General features: G+C 40.5%; 1 protein-coding gene across 4 annotated transcripts in view; it reads right to left on the bottom strand.

Annotated features, from left to right (window-relative positions):
* Nucleotides 1–20627, bottom strand: part of eys (eyes shut homolog) — a 170797-nt gene that overhangs the window by 78538 nt on the left and 71632 nt on the right. For all 4 annotated transcript variants that reach the window (XM_079690636.1, XM_079690638.1, XM_079690637.1 and 1 more), the window contains 3 exons: nucleotides 3256–3352; nucleotides 2703–2810; nucleotides 1164–1309 (listed from right to left, as the gene is read on the bottom strand). In XM_079690636.1, the coding sequence (XP_079546762.1) occupies nucleotides 1164–1309; nucleotides 2703–2810; nucleotides 3256–3352 (351 nt within the window). The remainder of the gene's footprint in view (nucleotides 1–1163; nucleotides 1310–2702; nucleotides 2811–3255; nucleotides 3353–20627) is intronic.

Raw genomic sequence — 20627 nt, 5'->3', positions numbered from 1 at the left:
TAATCACTGACCAACGACAACGAAATAAGAAAATTCAATATGAAAAGCAATGCATGTGGGAATGAAGTGTCATTATAGCTTAATAACCTCTTTGGAAGGGAGGAGATATAGAACAAAATTGATTTATAGTTAGCACCTTCAACTGTAACAGTCAAATGAATCTTGGCATTTGATATACAAAAAAAAACCCACTCGACTTCCCTGATGGCTGAAGCAAATAATATGATAATACCATCAAGTGACACAATGAGTTAAAGTGATGGAGGAGATGACGCACCATCCCATCAAAGCAGAATAACATTAGATCAATTCCAATCAAGCTGCACAAACAAGATGTGATGAAGATGGAACATTTGCTTTTGAACTAGATTTAAGAGAAGCTACAGTCGCAACATGAACCTTTTTGTGTTTCTTTGAAAAGTTGCAATACTAGTAGATGTTACCGGAGCAAATATTTTGTAGGAGTTGTAGATGGTTTGAGCCAATCCAAACTGTATCCTCTGGCCGCTTGCTCTCTGGGGGAACCCTGTTTCCTCACATGAGCTTTGAGCAACAGAAAAAGTAATGACTTGTACCATGCTGTACGTAGGCCTAATAATAAAAGCTGCTGCTGTGGGAATTGGGCCATGTGTGTCAGGTTGGGCTCTCCAGAGGAGCAATACCTCAGAGAATTCCCCCCCTTTCTCAACTGGGGAAGGATAAATTGATGATACAGTGTGGAAGACAAATGAAATTAATCTTCCCACTACCTGACAGGAATCGGCTTTAGCGCACACACACATATACGCACACGAGCGCTAAAATAGCTTGATGCGTCTAAGTGGAAAATAAGACAAATGGATTGAAGTAAAACAACAGTAGCATTCTGGGACTACGGACGCTGATGAAATGAAATAAAGGCAACTAACTGACACTGAGATGTTTTTATCGGATTAAAACCGGTGACGTGAATTCATCTCTTGTTAGCTTCACTGAAAGGCAGGCACTGTATCTTTCAGAGGCAGGCGGGCTAATTAAAAGCGAGTATTGTGAGGCAGTTTTTCTTTTTTTACACTAAGCCAGATCTGTGTCAGAGTTGCCTCAATAACGTGGCCGCAGCAGTTGTGATAAGCTTTTTAGACTCTCATATTGATCTTCATGTCACCTGAGGGCAAAAGGGCTACCTGAGTATCCAGGGCGACAGACACACTCGAAGCCCCCGAGGGTGTTGATACAGATGCCCTCGTGTAGGCAAGGTGAAACTTCACACTCATTCACATCCAGGTCACACAGCGTTCCAAAATAACCAGGGGGGCAGACGCAGGTGAACCTAAGGAAGATGTGATAACACAATTATTAGGGAAGCAAATGCAATGAAGACCAGTGTGTTCGACAGTAATTATAGAAAACCTTGTTGTGGTCTTACAGTACTGTAACCTCAGAATAAGTAGAATATTTTTTTCTCAGTTAACTAACTCTGGAAAATTCCATTAAGTGGACAAAACCTTTCATCCAAACCCACCTAGACTAAATGAAGTGGGTATTACGACCATTTTTTATATTCTCAAACTGACCCAAAGTGCTATGAAGAATAATACACATTTGACAGTGATTACGTTTCCCTGTGTGTCCTTAATTTGAATTACATTTGATGAATTATTATAATTGGGGAGAGCCTAATCTATCCAATAATGGGGTTTACTCAATTCAAGTCTCTCTCTTTGCAGCTGTCGGTGGGTTTAATATCCCTGACCACACACCTCAGAGGAGATGCTTATCCTATTTGTAAGCCAGATAATACGAAGACATGTAATTAGATACCTCCGTGCTAAATCTAAACTCAATCTTTTGATTAGTGAGACACCTTCCTTTAGCAGTTAACCAATTACATAACTTTTTGCGATATATGCTAAATAGTATTTATAATGCCACAACTGAACTGTGCTGCCTAATGATGTGAACTCTGATCTGAGACATTGTTGTCGACAATTAACACTTTTACTTGTCTGCGAGTCAATAACAATTATTTCAGATGGGTTTTTCTTTACATATATAGCTGGAAGAAAATACTTTCACAGAGTCAAACTCAAAGTTTCTACAAAAAGAGAAAAAGACATCAAGGGTGCAGTGAATACGTGGCAGTCTGATTCATCACTGCAGTACACATGGACTTGTTTGGCTTGTTGGGTCAGGGAGACGGAGATAGCAGCGTGTGCAGTGTTTGTGGTGGGCAGCGAGGTTAAAACACACCTGATGTGAACTCCCTGGACTGTGCAATCAGGGGAGAGCTCTGAGCAGGGCCAGGTCACATGGGAGCGAAATCATGATGGGAGACAAACTGGAGACAAACCATTTAGGACTCAAATTGGCCCTGGGACTTTGCTACCCATCTGTCCGACTAAGCCCGAAAGCCCCGGGGCTCCCATTACGCACAGCAGAGAGGAGCACCAGTGGAGTAAAGCCCAATCTAGATACATGATGTGTTCCTGCTGAACCCGCTCTCTGTCTTTAGAAGAGCAGCTTATGTATGTCAAGGATGAAGACAGGCTTGCTATATAGACTGGAACACCACCATCGTGTGTGTTTTCTTTGGACAGCCGTTTCGTTCATTCAATCACCAAAACAAAGACACAAATTAATTCTGCCTGCCCTTTACGGATATTTAAAAGCTCACATTGGATAAAGGCTAAGTCAAAGCAAAGGCAGAGTTTATTTTTACTCACTTGTTCACGAGGTCTTGACAAATGGCAGAGTTGTGGCACGGGCTAGAGGTGCACTCATTGATGTCTTCCTCACAGTGAAGGCCAGAAAATCCCATCTTACATTCACAGCTGGAAATGAAAAATCATTAATATTGATATTTAGTCTCAGATGGAACATTTAAATTCTCTTCTGGCACATGAACAGAACAGAAAAAAATCCATAACATATTAATGATATCAATTACACATCTTATTTACTGGCTTTGCATATACATTACAGTGACATACAGTAGGCATTGGGTTTGACCGTTTAAACGTAATGGCTAAATGAAAACAGGCAGATTTATTTTGCTGTTAAGAATATGACTTCATTCAATCTGAAATGGTACATAAGTACATCTATTAAAATACATTTTAAGAAAGGCCACAAGATCAGCGCAAATCATTCGGCTGAAGGTTGAAGGTTACCGGTACCAATATTCTGGATTTACTAATGTTTAAAAGGTCCATCACTACAATGCCTGACATTTTTCTTGCCTCCTAAGAAAAGCTGGTTATGGATGTCACTCGTTACCCGTAGCCGTTGACCCGGTCCACACAGTCGCCCTGGTTCTGGCATGGATTTGAGTTACACTCATTGGTGTCAATTTCACACCAACTTCCTTCGAATCCTGAAAGATAGATGAGATGGTCATGGATCAGCAGGCCCCAGTGGATCCTTAAAAGCGTCAGGGCCGATGATAACAAAGACCCCAGTGAATGCCATTTTAATGGAACTAGTAGCCCCTGTAGCATATCTCATCTTCCAGCTCTCAGCACTCACTGTTTCCCCTTTGAGAGTCTAATAATACTTTAGTGCCACAGACAGATTGGTCCGAGGGTTAGTGGTTTGGGGTTTGGGAGGTGTGTGGCTCCGTGCATACGTGTCTGTGTGTGTGAGAGAAAGCGAGGGAGTAGGGGGACATCTTATTAAGTTGGGGTAGGAGGGAGAAGCTAAACCCAAGAGCTCTTTTGCCCTCGTTCATTAGGGGGCTGAGGGGCAGGATGGCTAAGCAGATCAGCGTGGATGTTTTGTTGTACTTTTGAAGGCAGCCCTGGGAGCTGGTAATGTTCCGTCTGTCGGAGGTATTCCTCTGGTGCCTGGTGTGGTGGTGGCGATGCTTTACTGCTGAACAGTCCAAATTAAATGACTCTGTTATATGAAGTTAAAATGAATAATGCATGAACCACAAATGCACAATTGAATAGAAGCAAATAATGCCCATAAAACCTGAATTTGTATATGAAACTGAAAACCTTATTCTGAATAACTACTACATTTGATGACATGTAATTGCCACTCAAATTATAGCCTTAACATTATTGAGTATAGAAACCATCTATCGTAATAAAGGCTTAAAAAATAAATGTAAACAGTGCATTTTTCGTTTTTATTCCAGCATGTATATATAGGTTTGGGTTAACAAATTCAGCAAGCAGTATTACAATATATTGTAAAACTCCTTAAATTCAATTAGTTTTTTTAGTAAGTTGTTATCAAAATAAGTAAAGGAAGGTTTGAGTCAAGTCAGAGATAACATATTTAGAATTAAGTGTCAAGGGCCAGGGATATTAAATAAACCTTAGCTTTTTTTTAAATATTTAAGGCAAGCATATGCTTCCATACTTTATGCATTTTGACACTGCCATTTAATTTGATGACCTAAGAGTCGAAATACAGGAAGTCCTGCACAATCCTACTCTTCTACTATTGAGCAGAGACCTCTACTGACTAACGACTACTATTGTGATTGTTACGGTGGGTGAAGCAAGCAGGACCCAAATGCACATTACACTGATATTGCCTTTATTTCAAGGATAAAATAATAACTTGGACAAAACAGAACACTCACCGGTGAACTCAGTCACAAACAAAAGACGAACCAGCACTGAACACAGGAGGAGACAAGACTAAATACAGGGAGGGGTAATCACAAGACGAGAAACAGCCGGGCAGGGGAGGAGAAACACAAGGGCCACAGGTGAACACAATCACACAACTAGACACAACTAACGACAGGAGGAAAAACACCAGACAATATACCAAGAGGAAAACATGACAGGGAGAACAGCAAAACACCCAAAACAAGACATAGAAAACGTGACATAACACAATAATCGTAACAGTGATGTACTATCAGCTCTCCTTGCCAAGCATAATTAAAGGTAGTAGAAGCATTCAACATAGGGTTAAGATCAAAAAGTAGCTTATAAGTGTTAGCGATGTTATTGTTTCCTTGTCTCATTATGTTACTCCCGCTACTTTAAATTAGGAGCCATATATTTGCCTCTTGAACATATCAATTCCTAACTGAGAGCAGAATGTGTTGACAATGACGAAATTTCCAATTAACAGGACATGAATGAAACCTTTATTGCCCCTTGGGGAATTAGTTTTGCACAGAAGAAAACAAAGAATTGAACATCAAAAGAACATCAACAACGATACATGACAGAACTGATAAAACATAAGCATCAAACACATGGTTTAACATTTGCAGCTGGTTAAAAATACTATATTCTATAAACATGGAAGCAGAAGTATCAATGAGGGAAAATGTTTTAAATACTGCTTACTACGTGATAGTTACAATCAATTAGATAAATTGTTTTCCCGTATTGTTTGCAATCATACTATAAATCTTGAGGTAACACCATGTATGCTTTGTAATGGGAACAATGAATTTCCTTTTCAATGTTTTTAAACTGTACATAAAACAGATGGCAGACAATAACATAGATCATACATATTTGAGTTTAGATAGGTGCAGAAAATAGAGAGCCATTATTCGTGGTTTGCTATTCAGCCAGATGAAGGTCAGGTCTATTGATTAGTAAGTGTTGAATAAAATATGGCTTAACAACTAGATGGAGCTCTACAAGCAACTCCCATTAGTAATCAACTGAATAAACAATAAAGCATATTATTACGATTATACATGAAGAATCTTCTATTGAGCTAGAGTGACGCTGATGAAAAAAAAGTATGCCAGCGACACTGAAGCAGCTCTGTGCATCTTGGGACGCGAGAGTGAGAGGGAATCCACAAGACCACAGAGAGTACAGAGCACCAGGTGAATTATGGGACAGTACAGGTTTCCCAGGCTGGTCTGTCAGTCAAAGCAATGGTGGAGCACCTCAGGGACCATTTCAAATGTCACCGCAATGTAATGCATCTTCTGCCACTGAGCAGTGAGTGGATGCTTCTTCTTGACAGAGTACGGAGAGGGATACACAAGGCGTGTGTGTGTACGTAGTCATTCCATCATCTGGCTGGAGCTCCAGTATGTGATCACTGCCTCGAAATTGTGGGGAATCCTCAGCGGAGAGTGCAAACTAACTTTGATGGACGCTTCAATTGAAATATGAGTGATGTCTTCATTTTAAAAGTGTGTATTTGGTCAGGACTGCAACATCTGTGACTATAGTCTTCTCATCAAAGTTGCTGTCAGTTTGATGCAACAATTTCTCAGAGGGGGTTCATTTAAAATGATATTACCCTTTCACTCGTGCAATGTAGATTACTGTCTTTGTATGTGGTGTCATCAGAGAGCTGTCATATGGTACATCAGATATCACACGTCACAGATTGCATAATCTGCGTATGATTTCCCGGCTAAAACCAAATACATCAATTTCATTTATTTTTCTATCTGTGTTGAGTTCTGTTTCTCCAAAGTTAGACGTTTTAATTTTGAATATTTTGGCATCTATTTGGCAGTGCATTTCAAACATTGCAAACATGGACAATCCCTGCAAGATTCATCAAACCTGTTTGCATTTAAAGCTTTCACCTCCAACTAAACAGAAACGCCCAAAACCTTTTCTTGGAATCACCAAATCACGCGACGAAAAGAGTATGTATTTTCCCCAAAATAAACATGCATACTGTACCATGCATGTCCCATACAACCTGGTGAAAGTGAGCACACTGCACATATTGTTTAGACCAGTGGGTCCCAACCTGGGGGGCGCGCCCCGCTTGGGGGGGGGGGGGGCGCCAAAGATCGCAGGGGGGGGCGCCAGGCCTCAGATGATTTGAGGCCAAATATCATATTTAGACTTTTTTTTTTTTGTATACACTGAACAAAAATATAAATGCAACACTTTTGTTTTTGCTCCCATTTTTTATGAGATGAACTCAAAGATCTAAAACATTTTCTATATACACAAAATAACCATTTCTCTCAAATCTTGTTCACAAATCTGAAAAAATCTGTGATAGTGAGCACTTCTCCTTTGCCGAAGATAATCCATCCCACCTCACATGTGTGGCATATCAAGATGCTGATTACACAGTATGATTATTGCACAGGTGTGCCTTAGGCTGGCCACAATAAAAGGCCACTCTGAAACGTGCAGTTTTGCTTTATTGGGGGGTCTGGGGGGGTCCGAAAACCAGTCAGTATCTGGTGTGACCACCATTTGCCTCACGCAGTGCAACACATCTCCTTCGCATAGAGTTGATCAGGTTGGTGATTGTGGCCTGTGGAATGTTGGTCCACTCCTCTTCAATGGCTGTGCGAAGTTGCTGGATATTGGCAGGAACTGGAACACGCTGTCGTATACGCCGATCCAGAGCATCCCAAACATGCTCAATGGGTGACAAGTTAGGGTTAGGGTTAGGGTTTAACCCTAGGGTTTTCGGACCCCCCCAGACCCACCAATAAAGCAAAACTGCATGTTTCAGAGTGACCTTTTATTGTGGCCAGCCTAAGGCACACCTGTGCAATAATCATGCTGTCTAATCAGCATCTTGATATGCCACACCTGTGAGGTGGGATGGATTATCTCGGCAAAGGATAAGTGCTCACTATCACAGATCTTTTCAGATTTGTGAACAATATTTGAGAGAAATGTTTATTTTGTGAATATAGAAAATGTTTTAGAATTTGAGTTCATCTCATGAAAAATGGGAGCAAAAACAGTGGCAGTAAGTGTTGCATTTATATTTTTGTTCAGTGTATATATATTTTTTACATATAATTGTAAAGCAATACATGATTGTCACTAAAAGCCTAAATAATTAATTAATTAGAATAAAAATTCTAGTTAGTAGCTAATAAAGGCATAAAAAGACAGACATGTATAATTCTTTCTTTAATAGAAATGTTTCTTCTGTTGTAAAGTGTCCAAACCAGGCTTTTCTGGATAAGCGCATTTTTAAAACATCGTCATTGTCCATTGTCGGTTTCAGTTGGATTATTTGTCAGTTGCTCCGATCAGATCGGTCTCCTCCATTTTGTAGATTATTTACGACTTTTGAATCCACATAAACACATCGGCAAAATCCGGCTTACTTTGAGCATGTGTTTTAAACAGTTTAATCCCTTTGTGAATTGTTTCCACTTGTGCCGTCCTTTAATTTCTTCATACAGCGGGAATCCAAATGAATGAATCCTGAGTCCAATAACCATCAAAGTCACTCCAATAGTGCTCCTTGATTACGCTTTCATCCTCCTTTAACAAAATACTTCACATTCATCCAGTTTGTGACAGTAGTTGTAGCATTTTTGAGACTTTTAAACTTTAATTACCGCTGTTGCGTCCCCTCCCAGTCCCCCGTCCCCTTGTGTGTGTGTCGGGGGGGGGGGGGGGGGGGGGGGGACCCAACTTCCAACAGGAGTCATTTTGGGGGGTTCTTGGGAAAAAAGGTTGGTAACCCCTGGTTTAGACTAGTCCATTCTTATCCACGTTTTTTTCGAGGTTCATATGAATCTGCCAATAAAATGTTCAGGTGTATGATTGTTTACAGGTGATAATGATACGCAGAGTGACGCAGTAGGACCCAAACGCAGATAACACTTGATAATACCTTTATTTCAAGGACTTAATTATACTTGGACAAACAAAACACTCTACGGTGAACTACGTCACAAGCAAAAGAAGCACCAACACTGAACACAGGAAGAGACAGGACTAAATACAGGGAGGGGTAATCACAAGACGAGAAACAGCCGGGCAGGGGAGGAGAAACACAAGGGCCACAGGTGAACACAATTAAGCAATCATACAAGAGAGGAGTATGATTGCGATTCTATTACACAAACTATCAATGTAATCAACAATATCGTAAAATAATTTCATAATGTGGGCTAATTTGCTCCCAAACCTACGCTTTCTGCTTGAGTTAATCTCCGTCAGAAAGTAGTTTCTAGAAAGTAGTTCCCATGGTAACGATAGCCGATCAAACACTCCTGCTACCCCGCTTACAGTTATTGATATAATTATAGTAAATAATATATTATTAACCAATTTATTGAAAACAATTTACTGAAAACAATTCTTGAATTAGGCTATTTAAATATCTGAGTAATCAATGTGTGGGATTAGCGGAACAAATCAAATCATGCTGTCCATGGTGCTGAAACATTTTGGGTTCAGAATGAAGGTGGATGTTCATGCTGCCATTAAAAGTGCAATTCTTGAAACAGCTCTCCATGCCAAAAAATGTGCAGGTGGTGCTGTGGTGTTCACGGGTAGGACTACGTTATAGGAAGAGCTTTCCTCCAGTGGCCGTTTCATGGCGTGTCCCGGACCGGCAAGAAGCGCGTTGCTCCACATCTTTCTGTTGTCTAGAGATGGAGCCCAATAGCTGCAAAGCGATGACTCGTTTTTATGTCCGCTAACGGACAGGATTTCTCTGGCCTCCAACCCTGCCTCCGCCAGCCGCTGTATGCTGTATGCTGTATGCTGTATGAGAGACAATGTATAACAGTGTAACGGCTGTTTGTCTCTAAACGTCGCTATGGAAACCACACGATGTAGGCTCATGGAAGTAGTTTCGGTAGGCTAGTGGCGTGTGTAGGCCACGGGATACTTTCTGATTAGGCACGTTCTATCTGATCGTTGTTTGATCGTGGAATCAAACACGCCTATTGACCAATCAGAGAGCTTGCTCAAACCTATGTGTTATAGAATCAGACAACTAGACACACCAGGGAACCTAACGACAGGAAAAGGACCAGACAATAACCCAGGAGGAAAACATGACAGGGAGAACAGCAAAACACCCAAACCTAGATATAGAAACGTGACATGACATGAGAATCGTGACAAGTAATTATATAAACACTTGGGTTTATTGTCTCATGCGCATTAACAGCAGACATGGTGCTAATTACTCCATGCAATGCATTGTTTTCAAGACAAACAGGGCAGATAGCCATGCAATTCAGTGAACACAACCAAGTTCCTGAGAGGTTTAACAGTTTATATTTGTGATGAGCTCTCTTGTACTGCACACGTTTGAAGATGATGATCCTGGAACATCATTATCTATTTGCAAATACAAAAGTTTACAACACACGTTACTTAAATAAATACAATGAACAACAAATGAACAAATGAACCTGAATGAATTTATTATCTAGAATGGCCTTGTTTGTTTCTGTATAAGATTTTATTGGGTGTTCATACTAAACTGTTTATCTGCAAAAAGGGATACATCTGGCACAGGCAGACACATCATTAATTTTGCAACAAACAACAAACCAATACATGTGGGCAGTTACAAAACAAATCGAAATGGGCAAAAAGGGGCCTCTATGGTTGTAGCCTAGCAGAGTGGACAAGTTGCTGTTAGCTGACAGTGAGGCATGTACATGTCCATCAAAGTGACCATGCCCTAATTTAAGCAAAAACGTTAAGACCTAATATAAATAAAAGCATTGTGTTAGAGAACAATTCACTCACAGATTCATAATCATGAAGGTGGAATCTAACTATATCGATAATAATATTTATTGCATCCATGGGTAAAAACATGTTTTTTTCTGCTGTAAAGTTGGGCATTTTAACATGGGGGTCTATGGAAATTGCTCCTTTCTGCAGTCAGTCCCTAGCGGCCCATGTATGAACTGCAGTGTGTTGCACTTCCGTATTGGCGTCTCGGCTGTTCCCAAGAGTTTGCCTTGATGAGAACTTAGTTCATGAGAACTCTCTAGTTCTCATGAACTACTGTAAGTACAGATCGCGTTCACACCGGAATAAGTCCCTGAGGGAGGATTAGGCAAATGAAGCCGCTGTCGTCACTTCTTCTTCTTCTGCTTTGGGTTTACTGGCAGAACGCAAACAACTTCACGGCGTATACTGCCACACGGAGACCCCGGCCGGAAGTCCTGGGACTCCCAGCAGCTTCTACTGAAGCCTTCAGAGTAAATCGCCAGAACGCCGACACTTCCTCATCTCCACCGCTCCCATGTTTTCTTTTGTGTTGCCATAAGTTAGTCTCTCTGCGTTACTGCGCTGGGCTAATGCTAATGCTAATCATGCTAATGCAAGGATAATAAAATGGCGGCTTCACAAAACTTTTTGGGAGTTTGACGGGGCGTGGTTTGCATTCCGCCCAGCCAATCAGACATAGGAACCTTTTTCTCCCACGGAAGTACCTGCTCTCTAGCAGGGACTGAAAAGGGGGTGAAAAGGTTCTCATGAACTAATTTTAGTTCCGGCTCTTTTTGGTGTGAACGCGACATTTCGGAACTATATCGGAACTAAAGTGGGAAAAGTACTGCGGTGTCAACGCGGCTCGTGGCTCTAGCGGTTATAAAGAGATTTCATTCGTCAAAATCAACCAAGGGGGTATGGAAAATCCACCCAAATGACCCCAGAAGTGTTTTTTTTTTGCTAAATCTCTCTAAAAAGGTCAATGTCACCTGTTTTGCATCAATCTTGATACAGGGTACTTATTATAGGTTGTACTTTGGATTCCTAAAGCTTTTAGTCTACTAACCCATCATCCAAGGGTAGTTTTCACTATAAGTAAAAAAGAATTTTTGGACGGACATTATAATTTACAGTTTTTTTACTATGTTCAATCTGAATTTTCTTTAAATATCTATAACATCTATATTGATTCTGACTTTTCTACATCCAACTCACAGGTTTATCATTACTTTGAGAGAAAAGATTATTAATTTAACCCTTTTAGAAGGGAAGATATGGTCATTTGTTCTGGGAATGTCATTTTCGAGCCTGAGACCTGAAAAACACTTATGTTACAATTATTTTGCTGCTTGCTACAAAAGGAAAACTTGCGTGGCTCTCATGTCAGGGGTACTTGAGTGAGTGACATGCAGGCTCTGCATGCACAGCAAACCACCAATCACAATCATTCTTGATCAAATCACAGCAGGCCCCGCCCTGCTAGTTGGCAGACCATCAAAACACTGAGGCACAGGAGGACAATACCTTCATCCGGTTAAATATCGTTAAAAAAAAACGCAATATATATCGCAGGGGAAAAAAAAATCGCAATGTCAGTTTTTTTCAATATCGTGCAGCCCTAGTTGTCTATGTGTAAATTCATCAACACTTTGTCTAAAACTTTATGGACCTTTCTGAATGGAGATTTGGTTTGCCGGGACATACAGACAATAACAATATATTTAGTCCGATGGTTATAACCATTTCTTACATATGGCAAAGAAAGGCTGTTGTTTTTTTAGCCGTCACCTGAACATTGAAATAGAGCCATGCATACAAATACATGAATCTCAAGAAGAGATGCTATAAACCCGACCATAGCTAAAGCTAATGTCTATCTTCAGATGAACACACCAGGGCTACATTTGAGCAAAATGGTTTTGTTTGACAGGAGTATTTTTTTTCTCCATATAACTGATGACTGTAAGTTTAGATTGTATGGACCCAGTAATATAGGTACAATGTTGTGTGTTTGAGCTATGGCCAGGCATTACACATTAAACATTTAAGGGTATAGTTTCCAATGAAATATCTAAGGTTTTTTTATAACAATTTGAGTAAATCACAACATCCACGGTGTCCTCTATCACATGCTGTCACAAGCTCAAAGAGCACTATGACTTAAAGTAAATCCAGATGCACTCATCTAGGCCGCCTTGGGCTGATGCCCTGTGCTCATAGCAATAAGCTTCATGAGCTTTAGTGAGCACATTGGTGACTGCTTTTTCTTTTTAGTGTTTGCCTCTCAGGCTACACAGGGTGGCTTTGGACATGTGCTTGCTGAAGCTTGCTAGGGCTCTACATAGCCTGGCAGCAAAAATAAGCTTTACAAACAGCGAACATCAAAAAGTGATTGAAAAATAATATATAAATAAACAGAAAAAGACTTATGGAACCTTAGGAAAAGTTTCGGTGAAGAAAGGTATTTGGTGAAAATCTCCGTTCTCCATAACTGAAAGTATGTATTCATACACAGAAGACTCCCTGACTTCATTGTTTTCCCCAAGATCGGAAATTAAATCCATGCCCTTGGCTATATTCTACATGAAATGAGTATATATTGTCAGCAATTAAGCCAGTCTCCACCAGTTTACAGGACTGTCTCAGAAAATTAGAATATTGTGATAAAGTTCTTTATTTTCTGTAATGCAATTAAAAAAACAAAAATGTCATACATTCTGGATTCATTACAAATCAACTGAAATATTGCAAGCCTTTTATTATTTTAATATTGCTGATTATGGCATACAGCTTAAAAAAACTCAAAAATCCTATCTCAAAAAATTAGAATAGTTCCTCAGACCAAGTAAAAAAAAAAGATTTATAACAGCAAAACACAATCAAACATTTGAAAATGTCCATTAATGCACTCAGTACTTGGTTGGGAATCCTTTTGCACGGATTACTGCATCAATGCGGCGTGGCATGGAGGCAATCAGCCTGTGGCATTGCTGAGGTGTTATGGATGCCCAGGATGCTTCAATAGCGGCCTTTAGCTCATTAGCATTGTTGGGTCTGGTGTCTTTCAGCTTCTTCTTCACAATACCCCACATATTCTCTATGGGGTTCAGGTCAGGGGAATTTGCAGGCCAATCGAGGACAGTAATGCCATGGTCAGTACACCAGTTACTGGTGGTTTTGGCACTGTGGGCAGGTGCCAGATCATGCTGGAAAATGAATTCCTCATCTCCATAGAGCTTTTCAGCAGACGGAAGCATGTAGTGCTCTAAAATCTCTTGGTACACAGCTGCATTTACTCTGGGCTTGATGAAACACAGTGGACCAACACCAGCAGCTGACATGGCTCCCCAAACCATCGCTGACTGTGGGAACTTCACACTGGATTTCAAGCAACTTGGATTTTGCTCCTCTCTAGCCTTTCTCCAGACTCTGGCGCCTTGACTTCCAAATGAAATACAAAACTTGCTTTCGTCTGAAAAGAGGACTGTGGACCACTGTGCAACTGTCCAGTGCTTCTTTTCCTTAGCCCAAGTCAGACGCCTCTTCCGTTGTCTTGAGTTCAGAAGTGGCTTGACCATGGGAATACGGCTATTGTAGCCCATTTCCCGGACACGTCTGTGAACAGTGACTTTTGATACCTGGACTCCAGCTTCAGTCCACTGTCTTTGAAGCTCCCCCAAATTCTGGAAGCGACTCTTCTTCACAATGCTGTTAAGGCTGCGGTCATCTCTCTTGGTTGTGCAGCGTTTCCTGTCACATTTCCCCCTTCCAACAGACTTTTTGTGGATGTGCTTTGAAACTGCACTCTGTGAACAGCTTGCTCTTTGAGAAATTTCTTTTTGTGTCTTACCCTCCTGATGGAGGGTGTCAATGACGGTCCTCTGGACAGCAGTCAGATCAGCAGTCTTCCCCATACTTGTGATTTAGTTTACTGAACCAAGCTGAGTGTTTTTCAAGGCTCAGGAAACCCTTGCAGGTGTTTCGAGTTAATTAGACGATTCAAGTGATTCGTTGAACACCCTACTAGTATACTTTTTCATGATATTCTAATATTTAGAGATAGGATATTTGAGTTTTCTTAAGCTGTATGCCATAATCAGCAATATTAAAATAATAAAAGGCTTGCAATATTTCAGTTGATTTGTAATGAATCCAGAATGTATGACATTTTTGTTTTTTTAATTGCATTACAGAAAATAAAGAACTTTATCACAATATTCTAATTTTCTGAGACAGTCCTGTATATTCAGACATTTGGGTATTTTTACCTGCTGAGAGGCATCCAGGGGTTAAACATCAATATGTTATCAGCCACCTATGGCTTAACATTTTTATGAAGAGAAAACTGCAGATACCAACAGCAACATTTATGTTTTCTCTATCCTATTTTTTATGCAGCTGTTGTTCGGGCTGGAACCGGAGGTCTCAAAGCTAAAATAGAAGAAATGAATCACCTTTTGCCCTCAGCAATGGAATATCACTAGCGTACTGAGACCTTTGCTCACTGAAGGTGCATGCCCTCATACTGAGCTAGAACACCTGCTACATTTTTATATGTTGTTGCCCCTGTGTGTGACTTCACTTTCAGAATATTAGACTAGATACTTGTTCCCCATGGAGCTGTGATTTACATGCCATGAACTTTGTTGGAATACTGTCATGGACTAATATGTCTTTGAGAGATATTTCTTTGAAATATATTTGATTTCAGTAATTGGTTCGGTTTATTGCTTAAATTACAAAAACCTTAAGTAATGAGTCAGAAGAACACAACACAATTGTATCGCCTCTAAGTGCCACTGCATATCTCTGTCTCTAAATGGACTTTTAATACCAGAGTGGCTATCTCCTGCTTAAATTATGATTGTTATTATTAAGCATTCAATTGACGAATACTAAGCATGACAATAAATATACTGTAGCTCACATGAAATAAATAAATAAGATCGGAATTAAAGACGATGAAGAAAATCATGTTAATCTAGAATTTCTTCTTATAAAACACTAAGAATACAGTACGTTGACTCATAGTATGTTGTTAGAGTCCCAGAAGTTAAAGTGCATTATGTGCTTTATCAGTATACCAAGACAAGAACAAAAGCCTTGTGATATTTACATCCATCTGGCAGGACAGATGGTTTAACAATGAAAGAATATCTAGTATAAGTCATAGTATCTACTACCGCTATAAAACAGGCAGCGAACACACCTTTGGCATCAAATATTCTCAACACATCTTTTTTAATATCATGTTAGGTGTGTGTAAGTGCTCATGTTGGCACAGCTTCACAGTAGCTCATTAACCAACTGTTTGGTAGGATACAATCTCAATCTTGTGGAAGGTGAAGGCTAGTGTAGCATGCCATGCAAATAAAGGGGTTTGTATTCCATCTGGCCAGGAACACCTCTGGGGATATTCTGAGCCATGGAGACCAAATGGGTTTTGCATGTAAAGGGGCTGCACAATGCTTCTGAATTAATTCACTCCACTGCAACAATCATATGCCTCCCCTGCACAGGCAAGCCGATTGTGCTCTTGCCAAATAGCCCACTTTTAAAATTGAAAAACGCCAACTCCACACCCAATGAAAACGTAGTAATGGGCACAGCATTTTAACATATTGTAAAACATGAAATGCAAAAGTCATTCAGTGCTCTTTCCATTGTGACACAAATCATACACTTTCTTATTGCCTTTCTGAAAATGACATAATTAGCAATTGTTAATCCTGCATGTCGACTAGAAGACCCATCTCTCTCATCACTATGTAGGATAAATAATGTTTTGAGTTGTATTTTGTGCAGGTCTCAATTTAATTATTTAGCATCCCTGAGATAACCCCAGTGTATTTTGAGATGTGTATATTTTATAATTGTTTATTGCTACTCATTTCATTTCTAATTATGTGCAATGCCTTTTTTTTTATGCTGCTGTAACAATTTTTCTTTCCCAATTTGGGATCAATAAAGTACATCTTCTCTTATATTATCTTTTAAAAGCCCATAGCAATACAAATCACAATATGCCATATTATTTGAGTCTTTTCCACAAATACATTAATAAATGCAGTATTTTGTTGCATTGAATCGTGAATCTCTTAGATTGTACTTTGTGTCTACAGTACATCTCCAGTTTCAGACTGAGTAAAAAACATTATTGTATCATATATTGTTTGTGTACTGTACATACATTTTGAGACAGCAGTGTTGACAATAATCAAAACAATTGCTGGTCAAAATAAGCTCTAGAAAAAATTGAAAGACAGCTATGTGAACATGAAACATAGCATCTAGATCCAGTTTCAAACAAGAATGCAGCATTTTAAATGTGCCAATGGTTTTCTGTTAAGCAAGGACAGCCAACAGTAAAGGACTCACAATCTGCCGTAACTCTGCCTCTGTGGTGAGTGATGCTGTGCGTGTTTGTTCAATTTGTTGTGGTTGTCGGCCATCAACCCTCACCCCAACCTCTACCCTAACTCTCCCATTTTCCGGTTGCTCTTCTATCAGGTTTGGCACTCCCTGCTGAGGCGCCTCATTAGGAGGAGAGTGGAACATCTGTGCTGCTCAGGCAAGATGACTTAGGCCTCCTGGCCAGAGCCGCAGCGGAGTCACTGCTGGAAGAACAAAAACTTCCTGTAGGAGCCCTCTACAATCAAGAGAGGATAACTGCTTCCTTTATATATTTTCTTTTAAGATGATTCTCTCAGCTGGCTCTGGCTTTATTCAAGCCTCAAGGTTGTCACGGTGCACCTTTGTCGACAAAACTCTTTTCCATTGTTACTGTGTTTTACAAATCCTTTTAATGTACGCCCAGTAGGGAGCCCCTAATGGCTGCCTTTTAGTTCCCGTTGAACTGACTAACACTAAAGTTGCAACATCACCCCTTTTATCTGACTCATCGTCTTGTGAAGTGTCTTGGGAAAACTATGGCCGCACACTAAGCTTGAGAACACTACACACAGTACAGAAGGTTTGAGAAAAAACATCATTAAACCCACTGTGAAAGTGTTTAACTTTAATGAAAGACCCCTGTCAGCTGCCATCAGATATAGCCGGAAGACTGGCTATTAAAAAAGTTCGACAGCTAACATCCACTATCAGACAGTTACTGTCTCCTGTCCTGGATATCATCACAATAGATACCCGTGCCTCTTCAGTTTACAAACAGCCCAGAAAGGAGCATGCAAGTCGAAGCCTTTTACAACAACAGCTTCAGCAATAGTTAAGCTTAATGAGGTAGTATTTGTGTGACTGATTGCTATGACGATGGCTGTACTATGTTTATTCCAATCAGCACACTGGTAACATCTTCAGTTTGAGCAAAGGTCAACTGCTTTCCCAATCTACCTTCAATTCAATGTTTCTAATAATACTCGTGTTTTTAGACCTACATAAGATCTAGCAACAATGTACGGAGCCCTGGAGGGCTCATAGAGAGAAAAATAAATAAAACGTGGCCACGTTCTACGCACGCTTTAGTAAATTGTGCGCACGAGTTACTAAAGCGTGCGCACGAGTTAATAAAGCGTGGCCTCTTTGTGTGTGTGTGTGTGTGTGTGTGTGTGTGTGTGTGTGTGTGTGTGTGTGTGTGTGTGTGTGTGTGTGTGGGGGCATTTGTTTATGATAGTATCGTTCGTTCCGGTACACTCCGGCAGGACTAAAGCACATTGAGATTAAGATTAAACAAATTTCTTTCGCCTGGGAATCCACATATAACTATGGAGAGCCAGATTTGTGTAAATTACTGTTCGTGGTCATTTGAAAACAAATGCTGGTGGTGTCGGACACACACAAACACACCGAACACGCACACATAGCGGAGCTGAGCACACACACACACTCGCACACATAGCGGAGCTGAGCACACACACACACACACACACACACACACACACACACACACACACACACACACACACACACACACACACACACACACACACACACACACACACACACACACACACACACACACACACACACACACACACACACACACACACACACACACACACACACACACACACACACACACACACACACACACACACACACACACACACGGAAACGCAGTGAAGTAAACTGTAAAAGGCACAGCTCTCTCCAGCTGGTGCTGCTCTTCTCAGAGCCTATTTTCTAAAATCAGATAAGCATAATGTTCACTTACCGTCAGCACTTAATACAAGGTCAAATTATCTCGTAAAAGGAAACAATATAAATACAATGTTCCACTCTTGAAGCTAACTTAACTTCTCCACTGTCTATTCTTATGCCAAGTATGAACATATTTAAAATAAAGATGTTATAGCTTTTGTTGTGGGATGTGCCTAGTAACTCCCCCCCATCACACACACACACACACACACACACACACACACACACACACACACACACACACACACACACACACACACACACACACACACACACACACACACACACACACACACACACACACACACACACACACACACACACACACACACACACACACACACACACACACACACACACACACACACACACACACACACACACACACACACACACACACACACACACAGGGAAACGCAGTGAAGTAAACTGTAAAAGGCACAGCTCTCTCCAGCTGGTGCTGCTCTTCTCAGATTCTGCTGAGTTACACGTTACTGCCTCCAGTGCCCTGTACGACGAAGCCAGTTCAACAGACCCTGGATATGTTTGATTTACCCGGCTTAACTAACCCTAACAAACGCGATGTCGATAAGCGGGCCTACGAAGCTGGTTATCAACTCAATAAATCAACCAGGGTTTCTCTGACCGGCTGAGAGCGCATTCACGTGAAAGGGACGGGGTTAGCAACATTTGACCAATCACAAACACGGAGACGCGTGCTGACAGCGCAGCGTCATACTTCATGAATGAATAGTGTAAATAGCAAATCCTGCTTCGTAGTACAGGCCACTGGTGCCGCAGAGATTTCATAAAATGAAGGAGGTTTTCCTTCTATAAAACAGCTGTGGGCAACAGATACTGTGAGTCACGGACAGGAATCCCTCAATTTAAATAAAATGAGGCCACGCTTTATTAACTTGTGCGCACGCTTTATTAACTCGTGCAAACGAGAAAGTAAAACGTGGCCACGTTTTATTTATTTTTCTCTCAATTAACCCTGCAGGGCTCCGTAACAATGCATTTAAAAAAACAAACAAATAACATACCCAAACATATTTGATGCATATTCCTTTACCAATTTCTTTTCTCGAGGAAAAATTGTGTAGTGGCAACACTTAAATATCTCCAACATAACTCAGCCTTTGTAGACTGCAATTACTTGTTACTCGTCAGTTGAAATACACACTGAGAAACATATACTGTACGTTGCTTTCCCTCCATCTCCACTGACACAATCCATCTAAACATATATATTGTTTACACGATCCAATGCTATCAATACCAGCTTCATGCTTCAACACACCTATGTCTAGACGACTGATGTAGTCCATAATACAGCTTCGTTAACAGCACAAGCCTTCATGTCTGCCCTGAGGCATGTTTACTACGGTGCGGCTGCCATGATTTCCAACTGTGCCGATATATACAGAAAAAGACACACATGGTCTGTATTTTAGTGTTGCTCGACTAAGCTGCACTTGGAAAATCTAATATGTGACATTTGGGCTGTACACCATCATTTCTCTACGAAAGAGACACTATCTTAAGTCAAATTAAAGGTTTCTAATTCAATTTAAATTTTTATTTAGCCTTTATTTATACAGGTGTACAATGGTCTCATTTTCAAGAGAGACCTGTTCAGTGGTAACACTACCACACAAGGTTACAGACAGAAAGGACACTAAACACAGAGGCAACACTAAAATACTACATCGTAAAAAAAGTACCGGTAGTCATTGAAATACATATACAGTAGTCAGATATAGCAGGTGCAAACACCCACAGAAGATTTCTCAAGCTTTTTTAAAATGAGTTTAAAATCCGTGATGGGTATCAAACTGGTCAGCTTAAGTTCCTGCTGAAGTGTGTTCCAGGTCGAGGGGGCAGACTATGATATGGCTTTTTTCCCAAGCACCGTGCGTACTGAGGGGACGGACAGAGTGATGTAATTTTGAGATCGTAGTCTATAGCTGTACTATGTGTTTGTGTGATATTTAAGTGGATATGTAGAGGGGCAGCAGTCCAATACTTGTGTTGCCCATTAGCTTGTACACACTGCTGCCATACTATGTAGACTGGGAC

The sequence above is a fragment of the Notothenia rossii genome (assembly GCF_949606895.1).
Source record: "Notothenia rossii genome assembly, chromosome: 6".
Classification (NCBI taxonomy): Eukaryota; Metazoa; Chordata; class Actinopteri; order Perciformes; family Nototheniidae; genus Notothenia; species Notothenia rossii.
Note: the sequence above shows the minus strand (reverse complement) of the source record. Positions and strands in the feature narration are given on the sequence as shown.